This window comes from Oncorhynchus keta, chromosome 17 (assembly GCF_023373465.1).
Source record: "Oncorhynchus keta strain PuntledgeMale-10-30-2019 chromosome 17, Oket_V2, whole genome shotgun sequence".
Classification (NCBI taxonomy): Eukaryota; Metazoa; Chordata; class Actinopteri; order Salmoniformes; family Salmonidae; genus Oncorhynchus; species Oncorhynchus keta.
In genome coordinates this window covers 22524982-22550991 of record NC_068437.1, presented here as the reverse complement: position 1 = coordinate 22550991, position 26010 = coordinate 22524982, and the positions used below count along the sequence as shown (strand labels likewise).

At 45.2% G+C, this 26010-nt stretch overlaps 2 protein-coding genes across 5 annotated transcripts in view; both read right to left on the bottom strand.

Annotated features, from left to right (window-relative positions):
- The window catches only part of si:ch211-212o1.2 (uncharacterized protein LOC492735 homolog), a 106775-nt gene extending 101876 nt beyond the window's left edge, over positions 1 to 4899 (bottom strand). The window contains exons 1-2 of the mRNA XM_035790949.1: positions 4774 to 4899; positions 4115 to 4309 (exon numbers count right to left, since the gene is read on the bottom strand). Of these exons, the coding sequence (XP_035646842.1) occupies positions 4115 to 4309; positions 4774 to 4780 (202 nt within the window). The 5' untranslated portion in view covers positions 4781 to 4899. The remainder of the gene's footprint in view (positions 1 to 4114; positions 4310 to 4773) is intronic.
- A 6874-nt stretch (positions 4900 to 11773) lies between these two features.
- The window catches only part of znf423 (zinc finger protein 423), a 170162-nt gene continuing 155925 nt past the window's right edge, over positions 11774 to 26010 (bottom strand). For all 4 annotated transcript variants that reach the window (XM_035790946.2, XM_035790947.2, XM_035790948.2 and 1 more), the window contains one exon: positions 11774 to 12569. In XM_035790946.2, coding sequence (XP_035646839.2) covers positions 12540 to 12569 — 30 coding nt within the window. In that variant the 3' untranslated portion in view covers positions 11774 to 12539. The remainder of the gene's footprint in view (positions 12570 to 26010) is intronic.

The window sequence follows — 26010 nt, the reverse complement described above, 5'->3', positions numbered from 1 at the left end:
ACACTGATACATCACACTACTATCCTAACCCCAATCCCTCCCTCCACCACTCCACATACTATCCTAACCCCAATACATCACTGACATCACACTACTATCCTAACCCCAATCCCTACCCTCCACATCCACATCACACTGATCACACTCATCCTAACCCCAATACCCTATCCTAACCCCAATCCCCCCAATCCCTCCACATACACTGATACATCACACTACTATCCTAACCCCAATCCCTAACCCCAATCCCTCCACATACACTGATACATCACACTACTATCCTAACCCCAATCCCACATACCCATCACACATACACTGATACATCACACTACTATCCTAACCCCAATCCCTACCCTCCACATACACTGATACATCACACTACTATCCTAACCCCAATCCCTACCCTCCACATACACTGATACATCACACTACTATCCTAACCCCAATCCCTACCCTCCACATACACTGATACATCACACTACTATCCTAACCCCAATCCCAACCCTCCACATACACTGATACATCACACTACTATCCTAACCCCAATCCCTACCCTCCACATACACTGATACATCACACTACTATCCTAACCCCAATCCCCCTCCACATACACTGATACATCACACTACTATCCTAACCCCAATCCCTCCCTCCACCCCCTACCACATACACTGATACATCACACTACTATCCTACATACATACACTGATACATCACACTACTATCCTAACCCCAATCCCTACCCTCCACATACACTGATACATCACACTACTATCCCCTCCACATAACCCCAATCCCTACCCCCTCCACATACACTGATACATCACACTACTATCCTAACCCCAATCCCTACCCTCCACATACACTGATACATCACACTACTATCCTAACCCCAATCCCTACCCTCCACATACACTGATACATCACACTACTATCCTAACCCCCCTAATCCCTACCCTCCACATACCCTCCACATGATACATCACACTACTATCCTAACCCCAATCCCTACCCTCCACATACACATGATACATCACACTATCTATCCCCTAACATACCCATCATCCCAACCCCAATCCCTACCCTCCACATACACTGATACATCACACTACTATCCTAACCCCAATCCCTACCCTCCACATACACTGATACATCACACTACTATCCTAACCCCAATCCCTACCCTCCACATACACTGATACATCACACTACTATCCTAACCCCAATCCCTACCCTCCACATACACTGATACATCACACTACTATCCTAACCCCAATCCCTACCCTCCACATACACTGATACATCACACTACTATCCTAACCCCAATCCCTACCCTCCACATACACTGATACATCACACTACTATCCTAACCCCAATCCCTACCCTCCACATACACTGATACATCACACTACTATCCTAACCCCAATCCCTACCCTCCACATACACTGATACATCACACTACTATCCTAACCCCAATCCCTACCCTCCACATACACTGATACATCACACTACTATCCTAACCCCAATCCCTACCCCACATCCACATCACACTACTATCCTAACCCCAATCCCTACCCTCCACATACACTGATACATCACACTACTATCCTAACCCCAATCCCTACCCTCCACATACACTGATACATCACACTACTATCCTAACCCCAATCCCTAACCCTCCACATACACTGATACATCACACTACTATCCTAACCCCAATCCCTACCCTCCACATACCCATCACACTACTATCCTAACCCCAATCCCTACCCTCCACATACACTGATACATCACACTACTATCCTAACCCCAATCCCTACCCTCCACATACACTGATACATCACACTACTATCCTAACCCCAATCCCACACTACTATCCTCCACATCCACACTGATACATCACACTACTATCCTAACCCCAATCCCTACCCTCCACATACACTGATACATCACACTACTATCCTAACCCCAATCCCTACCCTCCACATACACTGATACATCACACTACTATCCTAACCCCAATCCCTACCTCCACATACACTGACATCACACTACTATCCTAACCCCAATCCCTAACCCCAATCCACATACACTGATACATCACACTACTATCCTAACCCCAATCCCTACCCCTCCACATACACTGATACATCACACTACTATCCTAACCCCAATCCACTACTATCCTACCCTCCACATACACTGATACATCACACTACTATCCTAACCCCAATCCCTACCCTCCACATACACTGATACATCACACTACTATCCTAACCCCAATCCCAACCCTCCCACATACACTGATACATCACACTACTATCCCAACCCCAATCCCTACCCTCCACATACACTGATACATCACACTACTATCCTAACCCCAATCCCTACCCTCCACATACACTGATACATCACACTACTATCCTAACCCCAATCCCAACCACACTACCCTCCAATCCCTATCCACATACACTGATACATCACACTACTATCCTAACCCCAATCCCTACCCTCCACATACACTGATACATCACACTCTTTCCTTTCTCTTTATTCATGTTTTGTTTAGTCTGATGTTTTGACTCCTGTTTTGTTGTTTTTTCTTTTTAGAATTGTAAAGCAACTTTGGGTCCTTGAAGAGAGCTATATAAGTCCCATGTATCATTATTACTACTACTACTACTACTAAGCAGAGTAACAGATTAGATATAAAAACTGGTGTGAGAACCAGCTTCACATCTGGCCGAAAGAAAACTCTCCATTCCCCCATTACCAAGAAAATACATTACTACATTAATGTATTAACCATTCACTCTCCCCTCCATCCATCTACACACATGTATACAGTACAGTAATTAATAACATGTGCCAGTAGCAGTATCATATGTCTGGCAATAGACAAACACACCCAGGAAAATGGCTGATCATTTTCACCCTAATAGTATTCTGAATTTTGAATAGATGTAAAAACTCCCTAAACACAAGGAATCACAGTCCAGGACAAGCATAGAGCTGAACTATAGTCTTCTTTTCTCAGTAAAGCTCCCCAAAGTTTTTCGGCTTTCATGTTCCAACCGATCTCCACCCTCTATAGTGTGCAGAAACAAGACAAAGTGCTCTCCTCTGAACCCCACTTCGGGGAAAACACCAAATCAGTGATATGCATTTTACAGCTCTAAAGTCTGTATAGAATAAACAAGCCTATGACAGAACTCAAATATGAGATATATTTCATTATAGATGTGTAATACAACATAAACGCACACAGTATTACGAGGTCCATATTCCGTGGGATCTATGTCAGGTTAAAAGTATTTGGGGGTTTTGGTTCAGAAATAAAAAACAATGTAATATCATATTAGATGAGTAGCCTACTACTACAAATGTGCATTAAGTGCACATTACCTGCTTGGATCGGCCCATATTTATAAATGGAGGACACTTTAATTTCTATGAAAATGTCTGGTGCTACAAATATATAACTCAGAATTTTATGTTGAAGCCAATGCAAGGATTATTTCTATAACAAAAGGGTTTTGCCCTTTTACCCAACGTTAAAACGTTGCTATACTCAAGAGAGGACAAAGCAAAGCGAGAGGTTCTACTCTGCCCAAAATCTGTCCACGAAAATAAGACCACAAAGTGAGGAATGTGTCGAATTTGGCCAACAACAAACATGTAATTGATCATTTACAACGTGAGGCTTATAGAAGTTTCGTAATGGTTAGGTTGTTACAACTGCACTGTTATAAGTGGACAAAAATGGCATTTCGGCAATACAATATATTTTTTAAAGAATATCTGCCCCCTCATTGGCTAGAATGGTCCCACCTGATCTCGCCTCAGAACGCATGCATGCCATCTTTGAGGACATATATTTTCATCGTTAGAGCGGTCACCCTACTATCTTGTCAATATAATACAAAATCTTTGCTATACTTCATCTGAACAATGACAGGTGTTATTATCATCCTCTATATAAACAGCCCATTACAGTTTTGACGAATTATCAGCAGCGTGGCGCGCGTAATTAGGTGACAGTCCTAATCTAAGTGAGGTTTAGTGTCTTTCATTAATTTAAAAAGTATTCTCCCCAGCTCATTCATTGTCTTACCAGGTGAGTACAGTGTTGCAAGTTGTCGGGCCCCTGCATGCTGCGGTCCCCAACGAGGCGCCGTGCTGCGGGCAGCCGAACCGTGCTCATTCCCGTTAGGATCCTCCTCTGCCATAGACCGATGTTGAATCTCTCTCTCTGACAGTAGTACTGGCGCCGCCACCGCGATCCTCCCTTCCATTCCCCCAGTTTTAACTAAAATACATAAATCATGTATTTCTTCAAACGAAGTCAGTTATTTGATTGCTAGGTAATGTTTGTCAGTGTGGTGTTGTGATGCTCTCGGCACCGGAGCTACCCAGTAAAACCCGGAACTACAATACGGATGAACCGCCTCTGACAAACAGACTTATAACGGCGGCTATAGTACTACGTTATTTTCGTCTGATTGAGACAAAAGTTTATTTCATTCTTCAAAGACAACAGCCTAGTGTGCCTAAAACTTGCGTGTTTTAGAGCAGCGCTTTCATGTTCCGCTAATTATTGTAAACACTTGTTTTTGCATTTCTCCATGCTTGCCAGAGTGTAGGGATAGTACATTTATGATCACAAAAAAAGGTCTAAAACAAAAAGGCAATTGTTTATGCGAACGACTTAAATAGGTATTTTAAAAAATCTTATATTTCCTCTGATAATGACAAAACCACCGCGATAAATACCTGGCATTGGACCTTAGGTTACGTCTGTGACTGACAGTCTCACACTTTCTGTCTCCAGCACTTCAGAGAATCAGCTGTAAAATATTGAGGATCCCTAATGTCCTAGTGCAACAGCGAAGTGAACCATGGGGCGTATTCATTATGGAAACCATGTACTGTTTAAGAACCAAAAGGAAGAAAACGGAGCAAAACGAGAGTTTCTATTGGACAAATTCAGGGAGGTACATCCCGTTTCGTTCAGTTCGCTTCCGTTTAAGAAACGTTTTGCAACAGAATAGGCAGAAGCAATTCACCCGTAGTTCGAGATGATACGCAGGTGATGCCCATTGCCCACTGGCACCGATCCAACAGTGCAGGACAAAAACAAAGACCAGTTGGTATTTCACAAACTTTAATGATTAAAATATGACACCGCAGGCCCATATTCTCAATTCCTTTATAGAGTTTAGTTAATTCAATTGTCCTTTTAAAACAGAAATTGTCCTACACCGGCGATTCCTCTTCAAAGCATCTGGTTTTCTCATGCAGACTTGTTGAAATGTAAATATATATATCTTAATTTAAATCTTTCTAGTTATCACATTACCTTAGATTGAATGAAGTAAACGGACAACATAATAGCATACATTTCTGTTGGCTAGGCTGCGTCTGACAAAGTAGCCTAATGATTGTATTCAACTGCACCTGTTGTGTGTGCTGGCAGGAGTCCCCATTGAGATAGTTAGCAGATGCAACATTGTATATGTTCCATTTGGCAAATGTGTGAAATTGGGCAGCAACATTGAGGCATCTCCATTGTGAAGTAGTACATTTTCTTCTTCTACTACTTCTAAACTCAGCAAAAAAAAGAAACGTCCTCTCACTGTCAAATGCATTTATTTTCAGCAAATTTAACATGTGTAAATATTTGTATGAACATAACAAGATTCAACAACTGACAAACTGAACAAGTTCTGCAGACATGTGACTAACAGAAATTGAATAATGTGTCCCTGAACAAAGGGGGGGTCCAAATCAAAAGTAACAGACAATATCTGGTGTGGCCAACTGCTGCATTAAGTACTGCACTGCATCTCCCCCTCATGGACTGGACTGCAAGTTCCCGGACATTTCTGGGGGGAATGGCCCTAGCCCTCACCTTCCGATCTAACAGGTCCCAGACTTGCTCAATGGAATGGAGATCTAGGCTCTTCGCTGGCCTCTGTAGCGTCTCACAGTACGGACATTACAATTTATTGCCGTGGCCACATCTGCAGTCCTCATGCCTCCTTGCAGCATGCCTAAGGCACGTTCACACAAATGTGTAGGGACCCTGGGCTTCTTTCTTTTGGTGTTTTTCAGAGTCAGTAGAAGGGCCTCTTCAGTGTCCTAAATTTTCATTACTGTGACCTTAATTGCCTACCGTCTGTAAGCTGTTAGTGTCTTAATGACCATTCCACAGGTGCATGTTCATTAATTGTTTATGGTTCATTGAACAAGCATGGGAAACAGTGTTTAAACCCTTTACAATGACAATCTGTGAAGTTATTTTGATTTTTACTAATTATATTTGAAAGACAGGGTCCTGAAAAAGGGAAATTTAGTACTAAAGGGTGCACACTGGCACCTACAGTGTGTTGTTGGAACAGGTATAAAGCCAATGTTGATGATTTATTGCCACCTGCAGTTATGGCATGTTTTCTCAAAAGTATAATTCATTGCCCAATTCAACTTCTACCGATGACCTGGATGGAATTATATGATCATTCCTAACTCACCATTCTTAGGTAGTCAACTGGGTGGAAGTCATCAATGGCACTGCATACTCTATGCCCTAGAGTCTACTGTCTGAATAGCCGCCCTGGCTCTTCTCCAGGTACGTCGACAGCGGTGGACAAACATCTTGGCCGAGGGTACGCTGACCTCCTGCTCTTGTTCTTGGAAGAGTGGAGGCTGAAACCCCATCTAGCACTTGAAAGGGGAGAGTCCTGTGGCAGAACAGGGAAGACTGTTCCGGGTGTTCCACCCAGACCAGTTGACGGCTCCAGGTTGTGGTGTTGGTTGAGACCAGGCATCTCAAGCTGGTTGTTTGGCTCGCTCCGACTGACCGTTGGTTTGGGGATGGAATCCAGATGACAGGCTGGCCAATGACCCAAAAAGGGTGCAGAATGCCTTCCAGAACTGAGACGAGAATTGATGACCCCGATCGGAGACCATGTCTACCAGGAGTCCATGGATCAGGAAGACATGCTGCACCATAAACTGGGCCGTCTCCTTGGCAGAAGGTAGTTTGGGGAGAGGGATGAAATGGACGGCCTTGGAGAACTGATCGACTACCGTCAGAATGACAGTGTTGCCATCAGACGGAGGGAGCCCAGTGATAAAGGCCAGAGATATGAGACCAGGGATGATGAGGGATCGGTAGTGGCTGAAGGAGGGCAGAAGGAGCTTGCCGTGGAGTCTTGTTCTGAGAACACACTGTGCATACGGCGACGAAGGCAGAGATGTCAGGAACCATTGTGGGCCACCAGAAACGTTGTCGGAGGAAGGCTAGTGTACAACGGGACCCTGGATGACAGGTCAGCCTGGAGGAATGAGCCCATTCCAGGACCTGGGACTGGACTAGGTTAGGGACAAACAGGCTGGGAGCGTTGCGCCTCACGAGCCAGGTTCTCAATACCCCAATCCACAGTGGCAGTAAGGCAAGAGGTAGTGAGAATGGTTTCGGAGGTCGAGGGTGTGGCAGAGGTACTTTATAGGTGGGAGAGAGCATCAGGCTTCACATTTCTTGACCCTAGGCAGTAGGAAATGGTGAAGTTGAATCTGGTTAACAAGAGAGCCCACCTGGCCTGCCTGCAGTTGAGGCGCTTGGCTGCACAAAGATATTCCAAGTGTTTATGGTCGGTCCAGACCAAGAATGGCTGTTCTGCTCCTTCCAGCCAGTGCCTTCACTCTTCCAACGCCATCTTAAACACCAAGAGTTCTCAATTGCCTACATCGTAGTTCCTCTCTGCAGGATTGAGACAATGGGACAGGAAGGCACAGAGATGCTTTTGGTACTGGGCAGATCACTGGGACAGGATGACCCCCACTCCAACATCCGAAACATCAACTTCCACCAAAAAATGCGAGGGGTCCGGATGGATGAATCGATGCTTCAGGTCCACAAAGGCTTTGTCGACAGCTGGAGACCATTTGAACGGTACCTTGGGAGAGTTGAGTTCCAAGAGTGTGGCCGCCAAGGTGCTGTCATCCCGAATAAAATGGCGGTAGAAGTTAGAAAAACCAAGAAAACCTTGCAACTGCACCCTGTACGTTGGTTGAGGCCAATCCACCACTGCTTTCACCTTTACAGGATCCATCTGAATATTGCCCTCAGCAATGACACATCCCAGAAGAGTGATAGTAGAGCGGTGGAACTCACACTTCTCGGCTTTCACGAACAGTTGGTTCTCCAGGAGGCACTGAAGAACCTGTCTGACATGAAGTACATGTTCTTGGGGAGAAAAACAGGAAACAACAGGATGTCGTCAAGGTAAACGAACACAAAACGGTTTAGCATGTCCCGGAGCACATCGTTTACCAGAGCCTGGAAGACAGCGGGGGCGTTGGTGAGTCCAAATGGCATGACCTGGTACTCATAATGTCCACTGGCTGTGTTGAAGTCTGTCTTCAACTCATCCCCCTCATGTATCCGAACCAGGTGGTAGGAATTCCGAAGGTCCAACTTGGAAAACATGGTGGCCCCCTGGAGAGGTTCAAACACCAAGAAGAGGTGAGGTAGGGGATAACGATTTTTTACTGAAATGTCATTAATTCCCCTGTAGTCAATGATACAGACGCAGGGTCTTGTCCTTCTTTTCCACAAAGAAAAACCCTGCGCCGGCAGGAGATGCAGATGGACGGACAGCCCCAGTAGTCAGAGATTCCTCTATGTACTCCTCCATAGCTTTGGTCTCTGGTCTGGACAGAGAATACAACCGACCCGAGGTAGTGTAGTGCCTGGAAGAAGATCAATGACACAGTCATAAGGAGGGTGCGGGGGAAGGGAAGTAGCATGTACCTTACTGAACACTTCCAGGAGGTCATGGTATTCAGTGGGAATAGCTGAGACATCCACAGTCTTGCTAACATTCCTGAGGAAGACGACTTGGGGAAGGCTGTGCTGCTTGAAGGCAGTGGGAATGGCAAAATGGGCTCCAACCCAGGTTGGAGCTTGTGGTCCAGTCATTCACCAGATTGTGCTTGTTTGTTGCTCCCAAACTGCCGTAGCCCAGGAGAGCGCCCTTCCTGACATTAGCGTAATGATATACGCTATCTTCGATCGGTCTGAAGTAAACAAAGATGGCTATAGCGCCATAATAAGCGAGCACTGAGAAAGAAAACCCCGGCAGGCACCAGGATTCCCCGAATATCACTTCGGAGGAGGTAAGCAGGGTTCTCAGGGAGCTGGAATAAGCTGTGCAAACTCACCACAGAAAGAAAAATGTACTGGGTGATTGAGGTTTTTCCAGAGGTGGCAGACAGTCTCTGAGCTAACTCCCTGATTTGCTCCATAATAGCCTTTAACCCATGGTCGTGGGCTTCCGTCAAGGAACTGAGCCCTTCCAAAAGGCCCTGTAGAAACTCCTGATGACTCCCAATGGTGGTGCCATGCTGGGAGACAGCGTGGTGGAGCTGGTCCAAGTCTGCTGGGTCTGTCATGGCCAGTTCATACTATCATGACACTAGGCGAGACCCAGATGCAGACACAAGAGGCAGATGGTTGGAGTCTTACCATGTTTATTAATCCAAAAGGAGTAAGAAAGAGAATGGTTGTGGACGGGCAAAAGGTCAAAACCTGATCAGAGTCCAGGAGGTACAAAGTAGCAGACAGGCTCGTGGTCAAGGCAGGCAGAATGGTACAGAAACAGGCAAGGGTCAAAAACATACAACATGAACTGGCACAGAGAGACAGGAAACACAGGGATAAATACACTGGGGAAAATCAGCGACACCTGGGGGGGAGGGGGTGGAGACAATCACAAGGACAGGTGAAACAGATCAGGGTGTGACACACACAGTCCATCAAATATTATTACACATACTAGGCCTCTGGTTTATTAGCCTCGCTACCTGATCTCGCAAGCTTACATGAATGGTTCGCTACCTCCATCAGTCGAGTAATTGCGAGGACCTATCGTGCTTCAAACACACCAACACAGTTGAGGGCACGACAACACCTCTTCCCCCGTAGGAGGCTGAAAATATTTGTCAGATCCTCAAAAAGTTCTACAACTGCACCATTGAGAACATCTTGACTGGCTGCAGCACCACTTGGTATGGCAACTGCTTAGAATCCGACCGTAAGGCGCTACACAGGGTAGTGAAGTCCAGTACATCACTGGAGCCGAGCTCCCTGCCATCCAGGACCTCTATACCAGGTGGTGTCAGAGGAAGGCTCTAAAAATTGTCAAAGACTCCAGCCACCCAAGTCATAGACAGTTCTCTCTGCTCCTGCACTGCAAGCAGTCTGTGACCAAAAGGCTTCTGAACAGCTTCTACCCTCAAGCCATAAAACTGCTGAGCAGTTAATCAAATGGCTACCCAGACTATTTACATTGACCCCCTTTTTATTTGCACTGACTCTATGCATACTCACTGGACTCTATCCACACACTCACAAACACTCACACACACAAAACACACACACATGCTGCTTCGACTCGGTTTATTATATCATGATTGCCTAGTCACTTTTACATATTACCTGTACTACCTCGTACCCCTGCACATTTACTTGATACTGGTACTCCTTGTATATATTTTCCTTACTTTTAACTCTGCGTTGTTGGGAATGGGCTAAGTGAGCATTTCACGGTAAAGTCTACAGCTGTTCTATTTGGCGCATGTGACAAATGCAATTTGATTTGAGGCTAACAGTTTGTAACCTGCTATAACCATTGCAAAGTCTATGATATTTTCTAACATCTAGGAAATATCAATTCCATGTTCTGATTATAAATGTTGGGCTCAAAATATATTGAAATGTAACATTTAAATTGTAAATGATTAAAACATATCCCTTAATTTTTCAAGGAAAGCTGGCCAATATATTTAAAGATACAGTACACATGCATTTGCCAGTTGTAGTTCAAACAAGTTATATGGCAAGTTGACTCAAGTTCAACTGCTCCCAGGGCACTGTGGTATATCAATGCGTTCCGATGACTGATTTCTGGGAACGGTACCGACCTTCTGTCCAGCAGAAGCCATGAGACTCAACGGCTGAACCAGCTGCTTAAACACATGGATGCAATTAAAGCAGAGCCGTATGGTCGTCAAACCAAACCAACAGTCTATTATTGTTAGTTTAAAGGGAGGTTTTATATGGCTGGCTTTAGATGACATAAGTTTATTCCTCTCTGTTATATTTTGTATAATACAGATTTCAATGTCATACATTGAAAATAAATTCTTCCTGATATGCTCATCAAATGTTATAGGATTTAGGGAAATACATTAAATGTATTATACAAAAGTTCATTCAATCACAGTGAATGATTTGTGGAGTAAGCTTTTTTTTATCCTGCTATACTAGGAAATGTGTTTCCACATTGATTGTACATGTTTTTTAAAAGTAGTATAGCGATCATTGCAGTTATATACGTTTTATTAGATCTAAATAATAAAAGCAATGGGGGGGGAAAAATCATAATCATGATCCACAATTAGTTAATGATATTTTCCCCCAACAGATCCTTTCCCTGAATGTAAAGACCCCATGTTCTGAGAAAACGGAAGACATAGCTCCGCATATTATATTACATTTCATACATGTGTTATGATCAGTTTTCAGATAGGAACATGTCTACCCCTGATGAGTCACTGATGATGATGAGTGCTAGGTAGCTGGAATGGCTGTGGATGGACGGTAAAAGATGAAATCATTAGGTTTACAGTGAGCGCATGCTGTAGTGAAGGTATGTTGTTCTCTCCAGGGTACCTCGCTGACTTTCATTAGAAAAACAAGACACACATACACACGCATTCCCTTTATTTGTGATTGATTTATTTGTAATTTTTGACTGTACTAGTTGCATTCTGGTTAATTCACATTTAAAAAGCAGACGTCATCCAGTTTCACTGAAATTGATCATTTTTACAATAACCTTTAGGTCCATAGATTGGAAAATCCAATCAAACCGTTGTGTTTCTCTAAACTTTATTTTGTTTGTCTTTTTATTTTGTAATTACAAAAAGAAAATATGTAACAATAATAATAAAAAGGAGGAAAACGCAGAAATATTACGACTAGCAAACAATCACAACACAGCACAAGTACCTAGTTACTGCAAGGTACAAAAACGAAAAAGAAGAAAACGTATGCAAAGAAAAAAGGAGAAAAGATTTGGCACCTCTGAAGTTTGATACAAGAAGCAACAGAGGCCAAGGGAAGCATTTCTAGAGACTAAAATCAGACAGAGGCGTTTATTTTTCTCTCCCGTTTTTTTCTTTTGTTAAAAAAAACCTCACAACCGGGAAGCAGGGACGATAAAAAATACTGCACGTACAATACCTTTTCTCTCCTTCATATCCTTTTTTCTCTCCTTTTCTTTTTTAATAGCATATCCCATTAATATTCATTCCCCACTGCTCGTAATAGCTGCGCCTGGTGGCGGAATCCTTAGAGTTTTACATGTGAGTAGCAAATGACACTTTGATTGGCTGTGATGTTGAAATGGTCCTCCCCCACCGGGCCTGGGTCGGGGTTCTGGGCTGAGCCGGGAGTCCTGCCGGGCCCAGTCTCACTGCGCGTGCTGGCTCAGTGTGTGGTTCTGGAAGGGAAGAGAGGAGAGGAGAACACATGAGGAGAGAAATAATAAGCTACGTGCCCACACCTCCGAGCCCCCACAGCCACCTACCCCCTCACGCTATCCCTATCTTTATACACAACTGTCATGTCTGTCTGTCCATCGGATTGCCCCAGCCTCCTGTAACATGAACTACCTGCTCTCCACACACACACACACACACACACACACACACACACACACACACACACACACACACACACACAATTTCTATTCATCTTACATAGAGCTGCAGATAAACAAAACAGTCATATTATATTAATCCATGGCAACATGAAACAATGATTTGTTTATTCAGATTTATGAGGCATGCATCCCTTCTGATATTCTTATAAATATTTGAAAACACCATCTCAATACCTTATGAGGCCCACATTCCAACGGCTCTCGAGCGCAACACATAAATTCATAATAAAAACGCACAAAACACCTTTATCAAAACTAAATTCACAACACCCCCAGAAACAACTGCAGGAGCTTAGATTCTATGCACACCTCAACCAGAGGATATAACTTCACAAACCAAACCAGATATGATGTGAAGAGTTACATTTTCAATCACAGCAGATATGGGGCTCCCAGAGGCATGTGTGTTAGGGAGATTTCTGGTAGGCTGGCTGGTTCCTCTGCGCTCTCCCCTGGACCATAAACCCAATTCCCAGGGAAAGCTCAGCAATCATCCCCCTCTTCTTGCTAAAAGCTGCTTTCCAAGATTAATCTCTCACAGAAAGATAGGCCCATGTTTTTGTGCACCACTATGAAAAAAGAAAAGGGTGGAAAATCTGTAGGATTAAACATGGTTTTCCGTTGATAAATGCTTATTCTTATTCTTTGGGCCTTATCTTGGTGCACATATTTTGCACACGACTGTTGGCAGAGCCTGCAGTTCAGCAGAGGAGGCCAAGCGCCCAGTCCAGGTCTTAAAGCCTTCAACTGTCTGATTGCAGCCGTTCAGAGCCAGTCTTTCTTTTTCTCTTTTAGTCTCTCTTGCTCTATCCCTCCCTCTTTTCCTGTGCCCCTCCCCCACGTATGTGAGCAAGAACACGCACAAGGGAGGCTCTCCAGTGAGGAGCCGTATCTCACTGGGAGCCACTGACCCCATTATGAGAGCAAACCACTTCTCTCTCTGAGCCACACCGCCTGCAGTTCTGCCCCCCTCCAGCAGAGGTCAGGATTGGCTCTTCCTCTGCCTGCTTCTCCTGTTTGTCAGACCACAACAGACTGGAGAGCTCCAGCCAGAGGGGAGGAGGAACATTTTAGACAAAACAGAATACTAGATCTGGATGTCATCATCATCACGTAAATGCACATGTCAGTTTTATCTGTGCTTGCTTTTTGTGATGCGGTCTTGTCTTATCTTAGTAAGGGAATGTGTTTATGTGTGTGTGTGAGGGAGGGAGGGAGAGAGAGAGAGAGAGGGAGAGAGAGAGAGAGAGAGAGAGAGAGAGTGAGTGAGTGTGAGTGCATGTTTCCCCCAAGGTTTGTAGGGTTTTTCTGGTATGTATTGATTTGCAGAAAGATGGGATTGAGAGGCAGCGGCTACTCCCTTGGGTCCCGGGTTACACAAGCACCGCAGTGGCCTGATGGAAACAGCACAGCTAGGGAGAGCAGAGGAGAAAGTAGCCACACAAACACCCTCACCTACACTGCTGCACATTCCATAGGATGGACACACCGTTTCACAGACACACACAAACACGCACAACAAGTAGCACTTGTTTAATTTGTCAATCAGTGTTAACATACACACTGTGATGCTGGTCTTAGTTAGCGCTCTTCATTTGAAAGCGGCGTCAGGGGCAGGAGTATTGATCACGCCGCAGGCAATCGATGGGGCGAATGGCGTGCGTCTCTGAATCTGATAATGACTCTCAGTGTGACATCAGTCCTTTGCAGCTGTAATTGATATATTCTCTAGGATGAGGAGATCAAGGGCTCTGCTCTTTAAACAAGTGGAGACGGAGACCAAAAATACACCCCGTCATCTCACAGAGGATCACCCCAATACAGTACCTGACAATCTATCACTTAAACCCCTACAACCTTAAGAACCAATCAAGACAGTAATTGATCCTGAAACAACCTCCTCCTCCCTGTCTTGGACTGCATCATATCTCTAGCCAACTCCACATTACAAACATCTAACCACAGCCAAGACAAAGACATCTAGTGTACAAGATAACCTAGCCACTGTACTAACAAAGGCAAGACATCACTGACAGTGTTATCTCTTTGTATTGTACCATCAAACTAAATGGAGAGAGCCTGCTCTCATGTCACCGTGTAGCAGGGGGACACTGTGTGATGGATGGAACAGCGCCCCTCTGCAGGGGGAGTCTATGCAGTGGACAGAACAGCCCCTCACTGCTCAGTCAATATCAACGCTGTCATTGTTTTCCTAAACTGGTTATAAAAGAGAGGCTAAATCCTGCCGAGCTGTGGGCTCATGGGAAATATGGCCCAGTCGCATTACTAATGCAGAGACTGCTGCACACACACGGGAAGGGCGGGGAGGCAGGAGATAAAGATAAAGGAAAATCAAATCTATGTTTCCAACACGGTGCTTTTTCTAACCATGTTAACAACGCGTGAGAACCTGGACAGGGCTGCCATCATGTCACTTTCAATAAGGTGCCTGATGCGCCGCCGCAGGGCCCCCTGGCCCCTCCCGGCTCCTGGTTTTGTGGCGCCCCCTGGGGAGCAGGGAGGAATGGGGAGACTCAAACATGTCAGTTCACTAGGTGTCCTTTAGCAAACACAGGGATCCACTGTTCTGTACATTAGGGGTTGGAACCGGTTCAGGGAACAGAACTGAAAACCGGAAAATAACATTTTTCAAGGAACAGAATCAGAACTGGGAATGAAAGTAAAGTATTTTTTTCAGTCTCACAAAAAACGCAACAAGGTGCCTATGCAAAGCCCTCACTCCGCCAGCTGAAAATCTTCGGCAGTGTGTGTGCAGGCAACCTGCCCTTTCCCCTCCGAAGCATAAGCTACTGTAGCCTGCTGACTTTACATAAAGCTACTGTAGCCTGCTGATGTTACATAAAGCTACTGTAGCCTGCTGACGTTACATAAAGCTACTGTAGCCTGCTGACGTTACATAAAGCTACTGTAGCCTGCTGACGTTACATAAAGCTACTGTAGCCTGCTGACGTTACATAAAGCTACTGTAGCCTGCTGACGTTACATAAAGCTACTGTAGCCTGCTGACGTTACATAAAGCTACTGTAGCCTGCTGACGTTACATGAAGCTACTGGAGCCTGCTGACGTTACATAAAGCTACTGGAGCCTGCTGACGTTACATAAAGCTACTGGAGCCTGCTGACGTTACATAAAGCTACCGGAGCCTGCTGACGTTACATAAAGCTACTGTAGCCTGCTGACGTTACATAAAGCTACTGTAGCCTGCTGACGTTACATAAAGCTACCGGAGCCTGCTGACGTTACATAAAGCTACTGGAGCCTGCTGACGTTACATAAAGCTACCGGAGCCTGCTGACGTTACATGAAGCTACTGGAGCCTGCTGACGTTACATAAAGCTACTGGAGCCTGCTGACGTTACATAAAGCTACTGGAGCCTGCTGACGTTACATAAAGCTACCGGAGCCTGCTGACGTTACATAAAGCTACTGGAGCCTGCTGACGTTACATAAAGCTACTGGAGCCTGCTGACGTTACATAAAGCTACTGGAGCCTGCTGACGTTACATAAAGCTACCGGAGCCTGCTGACGTTACATAAAGCTACCGGAGCCTGCTGACGTTACATAAAGCTACTGGAGCCTGCTGACGTTACATAAAGCTACCGGAGCCTGCTGACGTTACATAAAGCTACCGGAGCCTGCTGACGTTACATAAAGCTACCGGAGCCTGCTGACGTTACATAAAGCTACTGGAGCCTGCTGACGTTACATAAAGCTACCGGAGCCTACTGACATTACAAGTGTGATTCAGAAATGAGGGAGAAATGTTTCATTTGAGAAACATTTATACATTTTTTCAATGATAATTGCAGACACTATATTTATCACGTTTCACATTGGATTTATTAACTATTAAAAAGGTAAGAGGTGTTTTTAATTCAGGTGCCGCTCTGCACACACACGCTTGTTAGCGAGCTAGCTCTGGTCCAACTTTAAGCCAACTCTCAGAAGTCCAAAAACCATTCAAAGTTCCTCCATAGACGCTACTTGAAAATAAGGAGGCAGTTACTCAGTGATGCGTTTCCTAGAAGGCTTTGCATTTAGCCCCAAAAGTATGTATTCCTTTGCTGTGTTTTCTTGCAATATTACTTTAGTGCCATATTGCTTACATATGCATGTTTTGTAATACTTTTTATTCTTCTTTCGACTCGTCATTTAGGTCATTATTGAGTCACTACAATGTTGTTGATCCATCCTCATTGTTTTTCTTCCAATCACAGCCATAGCGGTTTTAAAATCACCAATGGCCTCATGGTGAATTCCCTGAGCAGTTTCCTTCCTGCAGTTCAGAAGGACGACTACATCTTTGATGCGTTTAGGTGGTTTAATACATCATCCACAGCATTATTATTAACTTGACCGTGCTTAAAGATATATCCAATGTCTGATTTGTTATTATTACCTGTATACCAATCACTACCCTTCGTTATGAGGCTTTCGAAAAGCTCCCTGGTCTTTGTAGTCAAATCTGTACTTGAAATGCAATACTTGGCTGAGGGACCTTACAGATGTTGTATGTATGGGGGACAGAGGATGGAGTAGTCATTCAAAAAATAATTTCAACCCCTATTATTTCACACAGTGAGTCAATATAAATTATTATGTGATCTAATAAACAAAGGTGTGTGAATACTTATGCAACGACTATATTTGAGTTATTACATTTGTATTAATCTGGGAGAGGCTCTACTCTTAGGACGCTAGCCTGTCGCTCTTTGCTCTGTTTTTAACACTAAATTAAAAAGCACCTTTGCCGCCCGGTGCACTTTAGTGTGCCTTATTTTTAGACCGCTGACAGTCTTCCAAGGGCCGGAGACTAACAGATGGACTGTCTTAAAGCTTCATATGTTCCCAGGTTTTCACCTCCGAGAGACAGGAAACTCACTGGGGAGTGTGCTACAAATAAACGCCCCCCTGCCCTCCCCCTGTATTCCCTCTTTCCTCCCCCCGCCTCTCCTTAACCTCCCAACCCACCCAATAAATGTGCCCGTTCTCCTGACATGTCCTGTTTCGCCATCCTCCCCCTGGCCCCCACCCTGTCACCCAAGGGGTACTTCCCTTCCCCTGCTGCTATCCTTCAGTAAAGCCAAGCTCAGACTCAGAGACAAGCGCATCCGAAAGACTCACACACACAAACACTCACAGAACTGGTTAGCCATAAGACAAAACCACATAGAAACACACTCACCTAGTTAGACCTACTATAACATCCTAGTTGAAATAGCTTCAGCTAAATAGAAAATAGGCCTGATTCAGCTGGTGCCAGTAATGAATCTCTCCTTGGCCTACACAGCTATGGGGTTCAGTCCCTCATCATCCCACTGTATAGGCTAACAAAATAACACACCTACCATGACCTCCTGATCCAACTGTTGACTGGCATACCCTCTAAAATACAATATGAGTGTTGTGTTACTGTGTGAGAATATCCCCTCAAATATTTATTGGTTTGCATACACAATATGATAAGAACATGTGCACTTATATACACCATATGATAAGAACATGTACACCCAGAGAGAGAACAGAGAGGGGGCCTGTGGCTGTACAGGCTCTATGGGGCGTAGTGGAGTGCCTAGTGCAAGATGAGCTCAGGGGCCCCAGACGGACTGTGCCATGGGTGACAGAGTACAGAGAGACATGCAGCGCTGCTCTCCCATTCGCTCTCCCAGCTCGCCCTGATCACTAAAGCACACTCCCATTCCCTTTCCGTGTCACTGTCATAACAGACCCAATCCCCACATGCCCCCAGGGAGCCCGCCAATTTGATTACAATGCACCCTAAACTGAGGGGGAAAGCTAAGAGTAGGGAACAAAAGTGCACAGAGAGGGGTGAGGGGAGGGGTTTGATGTGGTGCGCTTTGTGGTGTCACAAATATGATCACCCAGAGGGGAGAGAGAAAGCGAGAAAGAGAGAGAGATGGGAACATTTTACAGAGAGGAGAGCGTGAGGAAGGGTTGATGGTGCAACTGTGAGCTGTCAGTAGTGTGTGTGATTTATAGAGTGTGTTTGTGTCAGCCTCCAGCTGCTGAACGGAGAACATCAGGGTGTAAAAGACCCCATCCTATGTGTTCTCTATGATGGAGAGGGAGAGATGGAGAAAGAGAACAACAGAGATAAAGAGACCGAGAGAATGACAGAGAGAGAGAGAGAGAGAGAGAGAGAGAATGACAGAGAGAGAGAGAGAGAGAGAGAGAGAGATGAGAGAGAGAGAGAGAGAATGACAGAGAGAATGAGAGAATGACAGAGAGAATGAGAGACAGAGAGAGAGAGAGAATGAGAGACAGAGAGAGAGAGACAGAGAGAGAGAGAGAGAGAGAGAGAGAGAGAGAGAGAGAGAGAGAGAGAGAGAGAGGGAGAGATGGAGAAAGAGAACGACAGAGATAAAGAGACCAAGAGGGATAACAGAGGGAGAGAGAAAGAAAGAAAGGACCATTACCAAACCATCAGTGTGGTGATGTATGATGTTGATCTAGTGACGTAATCCACATATTTGTGGTTGATCAAATCTGATCACAGTGTAAGCACGTCTCTACACTGTGCCAGGAGAACCCACTCAGGGACAATACCCCGGCTCATACGTCACTGTCACAGCCATGACAGTTCCGCTCCTATTTTGGCATGAGTGGAACGACACCGCACCATACAGCGCTAGTCCTGTACCGCGACAACAGTTCTCAGTTAAACTGTCATGTCTGACTAGGTACGATGCTTTGCTCTGTGGAGGCAGACACACAAACAGGGACAGGTTCCAGGAGGAGAGAACTGCCCCCCTTACCTTACTCCTTCCCCCTTCACTCTCTCCCTCTCTCTCATAGAATACAAATCATGGAATGTAACAGACAGATAGAGAAGGGATGGAGAGGGTAAGGAGATAGAATAGTTGATTCAATCCCGATGGATCTCCCTCCTCTTTGTCCCAGCCTTTCTCTCCCCACTTCCACGCTGGCCCCTAAATTATTCAATTTCTACCAGACACCTCATCTCTCCGGGCACCAGGGCAGCCATGGTCTCCCTCTCTCTTCCTCCCTCTCTCTTCATATCACTTAAGTAGGGTTGTTTCATGAGGGGGAGGTTCGTGACAGAATCTCTATGGGGAATGTGTGTGTGGGTATTATACAGGGTGTCATTGGATCTTTAGTCAACAACCCTTATTCAAAGAGTCCCTTTCAGAGGCTTGTAGCAAATAATGCTTACACACACACACACACACACACACACCATGTAAGACGACAGGATGTGAATGTCTTGATTCCCTCAGAAGATTAGCTCACCCCATGTAGAGCGTTTTTCATTTGAATTCACCTCACTCAAATTTGTCTGAGTTTCTTTCGCAGTGCGGGAGTTCGGGAACAAAAACAAAACACACAGAAACAGGTAAACAACTTAAACATGTCCTGGGGCGGAGGATGTGAGGGATGACAGTATGTTCCTGTTCCATCTCCTCAGAGGGCTGCAGGTTGTTCCATGTTCTGTGCAGAGGTTGTTCCATGTTCTATGCAGAGGCTGTTCTTACCCCCCCCCCCCTTAACCATTTTCCCATGCACAACTCAAAATCCCTGTTCTCACCCCCCTTAACCATTTTCCCATGCACAACTCAAAATCCCTGTTCTCACCCCCCTTAACCATTTTCCCATGCACAACTCAAAATCCCTGTTCTCACCCCCCTTAACCATTTTCCCATGCACAACTCAAAATCCCTGTTCTCACCCCCCTTTAGTCCTTTTCCCATGCACAACTCAAAATCCCTGTTCTCACCCCCCTTTAACCATTTTCCCATGCACAACTCAAAATCCCTGTTCTCACCCCCCCTTTAACCCTCTTTTCCAAACACAACTCAAAATCCCTGTTCTCACCCCAACTTTAACCCTTTTCCCATACACAACTCAAAATCCCTGTTCTCACCCCCTTTAACCCTCTTTCCAAACACAACTCAAAATCCCTGTTCTCACCCCCCCTTTAACCCTCTTTTCAAACAAAAATCCCTGTTCTCAAACCATTTTCCCATGTTGTTCTCACCCCCTTTAACCCTTTAACACAACTCCTTTTCACCCCCCTTTAACCCTGCAAACAACTCAAAATCCCTGTTCTCACCCCCTTTAACCCTCATTCCAAACACAACTCAAAATCCCTGTTCTCAACCCTTTTCCCCCTGTTCTCACCCTTTAACCCTCTTTTGTTCTCACCCCCTTTAACAAACACAACTCAAAATCCCTGTTCTCACCCCCTTTAACCCTTTTCCCATGCACAACTCAAAATCCCTGTTCTCACCCCCTTTAACCCCCAAACTTTAACCCTTTTCCCATGCACAACTCAAAATCCCTGTTCTCACCCCCTTAACCCTCTTTCCAAACACAACTCAAAATCCCTGTTCTCACCCCCTTTAACCCTCTTTCCAAACACAACTCAAAATCCCTGTTCTCACCCCCCTTTAACCCTTTTTCCACAACCCTACACAACTCAAAATCCCTGTTCTCACCCCCCTTTAACCCTCTTTCCAAACACAACTCAAAATCCCTGTTCTCACCCCCTTTAACCCTTTTCCCATCAAAATCCCTGCACAACTCAAAATCCCTGTTCTCACCCCCTTTAACCCTCCCTGTTCTTCCAAACACAACTCAAAATCCCTGTTCTCACCCCCTTTAACCCTCTTTTCAAACCCTCTTTTCCACAACTCAAAATCCCTGTTCTCACCCCCTTTAACCCTTTTCCCATGCACAACTCAAAATCCCTGTTCTCACGCCCCTTTAACCCTCTTTCCCATGCACAACTCAAAATCCCTGTTCTCACCCCCCCTTAACCCTCTTTCCAAACACAACTCAAAATCCCTGTTCTCACCCCCTTAACCATTTTCCCATGCACAACTCAAAATCCCTGTTCTCACCCCCTTAACCCTCTTTTCCAAACACAACTCAAAATCCCTGTTCTCACCCCCTTAACCCTCTCTTTTCCAAACACAACTCAAAATCCCTGTTCTCACCCCCTTTAACCCTCTTTCCAAGCACAACTCAAAATCCCTGTTCTCACCCCCCTTTAACCCTTTTCCCATGCACAACTAAAAATCCCTGTTCTCACCCCCCTTTAACCCTCTTTTCAAACAACTCAAAATCCCTGTTCTCACCCCCCTTTAACCCTCTTTCCAAGCACAACTAAAAATCCCTGTTCTCACCCCCCTTTAACCCTCTTTTCAAACAACTCAAAAACTCCCTGTTCTCACCCCCTTTAACCCTCTTTCCAAACACAACTCAAAATCCCTGTTCACAACTCAAAATCCCTGTTCTCACCCCCTTTAACCCTTTCTTTTGTTCAAACAACTCAAAATCCCTGTTCTCACCCCCTTTAACCCTCTTTTCCAAACACAACTCAAAATCCCTGTTCTCACCCCCCCCCTTTAACCCTTTTCCCCCCTTAACCTCTTTCCAAACACAACTCAAAATCCCTGTTCTCACCCCCTTAACCCTCTTTCCAAACACAACTCAAAATCCCTGTTCTCACCCCCTTAACCCTTTTCCAAACACAACTCAAAATCCCTGTTCTCGCCCCCTTTAACCCTTTTCCCATGCACAACTCAAAATCCCTGTTCTCACCCCCTTTAACCCAAAATCCCTTTCCAAACCCTCTTTTTCAAACAACTCAAAATCCCTGTTCTCACCCCCTTAACCCTAACACAACTCAAAATTTTCAAACAACACAACTCAAAATCCCTGTTCTCACCCCCCTTTAACCCTCTTTCCAAACACAACTCAAAATCCCTGTTCTCACCCCCCTTTAACCCTCTTTCCAAACACAACTCAAAATCCCTGTTCTCACCCCCCTTTAACCCTTTTCCCACAACTGTTCTCACAACTCAAAACTCCCTGTTCTCACCCCCCCTTTAACCCTTTTCCCATGCACAACTCAAAATCCCTGTTCTCACCCCCCTTTAACCCTCTTTCCAAACACAACTCAAAATCCCTGTTCTCACCCCCCTTTAACCCTCTTTTCAAACAACTCAAAATCCCTGTTCTCACTCCCCTTTAACCCTTTTCCAAACACAACTCAAAATCCCTGTTCTCACCCCCTTTAACCCTCTTTCCAAACAACTCAAAATCCCTGTTCTCACCCCCCCTTTAACCCTCTTTCCAAACACAACTCACCCCTCTTTAACCCTCTTTCCAAACAACTCAAAATCCCTGTTCTGTTCTCAAACACAACCCCCTTTTAACCCTTTTGCACAACAAAATCCCTGTTCTCACCCCCTTTAACCCTCAAAACACAACTCAAAATCCCTGTTCTCACCCCCTTTAACCCTCTTTTCAAACAACTCAAAATCCCTGTTCTCACCCCCTTTAACCCTTTTCCCATGCACAACTCAAAATCCCTGTTCTCGCCCCCTTTAACCCTCTTTCCCATGCACAACTCAAAATCCCTGTTCTCACCCCCTTAACCCTCTTTCCAAACACAACTCAAAATCCCTGTTCTCACCCCCTTAACCATTTTCCCATGCACAACTCAAAATCCCTGTTCTCACCCCCTTAACCCTCTTTTCCAAACACAACTCAAAATCCCTGTTCTCACCCCCTTAACCCTCTTTCCAAACACAACTCAAAATCCCTGTTCTCACCCCCCCTCTTTAACCAACTCTTTCCAAACCCTTTTCCCACAACACAACTCAAAATCCCTGTTCTCACCCCCTTTAACCCTTTTCCCATGCACAACTCAAAATCCCTGTTCTCACCCCCTTTAACCCTCTTTTCAAAACCCTTTTTTCCAAACAACTCAAAATCCCTGTTCTCACCCCCCTTTAACCCTCTTTTCCAAACCATTTTCCCATGCACAACTAAAAATCCCTGTTCTCACCCCCTTTAACCCTCTTTCCAAACACAACTCAAAATCCCTGTTCTCACCCCCCCTTTAACCCCCTCTTTTCCAAACACAACTCAAAATCCCTGTTCTCACCCCTTTAACCCTTTTCCAAACACAACTAAAATCCCTGTTCTCACCCCCTTTAACCCTTTTCCCCCTCTTTCCATGCACAACTCAAAATCCCTGTTCTCACCCCCCTTTAACCCTCTTTCCAAACACAACTCAAAATCCCTGTTCTCACCCCCCTTTAACCCTTTTCCCATGCACAACTCAAAATCCCTGTTCTCACCCCCCTTTAACCCTCTTTCCAAACACAACTCAAAATCCCTGTTCTCACCCCCCTTTAACCCTCTTTTCAAACAACTCAAAATCCCTGTTCTCACCCCCTTTAACCCTCTTTCCAAACACAACTCAAAATCCCTGTTCTCACCCCCCTTTAACCCTCTTTTCCAAACACAACTCAAAATCCCTGTTCTCACCCCCCTTTAACCCTTTTCCCATGCACAACTCAAAATCCCTGTTCTCACCCCCCTTTAACCCTTTTCCCATGCACAACTCAAAATCCCTGTTCTCACCCCCTTTAACCCTTTTTCCAAACCCTCTTTCCAAACACACAACTCAAAATCCCTGTTCTCACCCCCTTTAACCCTCTTTTCAAACACACTCAAAATCCCTGTTCTCACCCCCTTTAACCCTCTTTTAACCAAACACAACTCAAAATCCCTGTTCTCACCCCCTTTAACCCTCTTTCCAAACAACTCAAAATCCCTGTTCTCACCCCCTTTAACCCTCTTTTCAAACAACTCAAAATCCCTGTTCTCACCCCCCTTTAACCCTTTTCCCATGCACAACTCAAAATCCCTGTTCTCACCCTCCTTTAACCCTCATTCCAAACACAACTCAAAATCCCTGTTCTTTAACCCCTTTAACCCTCTTTTCAAACAACTCAAAATCCCTGTTCTCACCCCCTTTAACCCTCTTTTCAAACAACTCAAAATCCCTGTTCTCACCCCCTTTAACCCTTTTCCCATGCACAACTCAAAATCCCCTGTTCTGTTTAACTCACAACCCCCTGTTCTTTAACCCTTTTCCCATGCACAACTCAAAATCCCTGTTCTCACCCCCCCCCTTTAACCCTTTTCCCATGCACAACTCAAAATCCCTGTTCTCACCTCCTTAAGTGTTGTTGCTGTACAATTAACGTGATTATTGAGCTGAAAAATACAATACCATTAATACCGTGACCACAGCTTCACACCACTGCCTGATCACTAGACCAGTGTAGGCTACCACAGTGGACCATAGTGTTCTGCGGTGCAGCTCAGACAGACAGGTATGCCAAGCCAGACAGCTGTATCCTGTATGTGGTGCATGCAGTCCCTAGACTGCATCTCTCTGAGCTGGCCAATCAGCTTGCGGGAGGGAGCGCGGGGGGGTCTGCAGAGAGCCCCCTGGTCCCCATTCTAATAACATGGAGCGACACTCTGCACAGCGGGGCAGCTGGGACTCAACCAGACACCGCCACTGGGACACCTAGATCAAATCTTGCCTCCACACTGTGGCACGCCATGGTGATCAAACTAAGGACTCCCCAGCCACCTACACACATATCCAAAAACACATCCTTAGTTCAGAGAGACACACTACAATATTGACACACTGTAGCATAACTACGGCAGCGGGCATAGACAAGGACTATTAAAGAAAGCACTACTTAGACTCCATAGCGCAACGCAATCTAAAACAGACACATTTCCTAACGTGAACATACACGAGGCTAACAAAGACACTGCTCAGTGCACAACTTGTCCAATCAAACAAGGCAGACCGAGAGATCAGACACTGCATGTTACTCGTGTGTGTGCCTTCTCTGCTCTAAGACCCAAACCCCAGCTCCTGCCATTATAAGAGCATTGTGTGAGAATGCACTGCACTTAAATATTCAACACTTTCGGGATGTAGAGGGAGGAGGAATCAACAAACAAACAAGCCAGAGGACCCCCCCTCCTTCCTTCCCCCCATCCCCTCCCATTCTAAACTGCTGACTGGAGTTAAATATTTACTAGTGCTAAAGGAAATAGTGTACACACATGCCAACAGAGGGGGTGTGCTGGCCTGGGTGAGGGTTGAATTAACCAGCATAATGTAAAGCTCAGCCATGTGGTCAGCCAATGACAGCAGACCACAGAGGGGTGAGACAGGGAGGTGGAGGCTCTAAGGCACCTGGGGGAGACAAACAACAACCACAAAAAAGCCAAGTCTCTGAAGTTTCCAGTAAAGGAATCCAGATCTGGCAGGTTGGGTATAGCAGTGCTGATCAGGGACAATAAGTATCACTTATTTACCGGCTTAC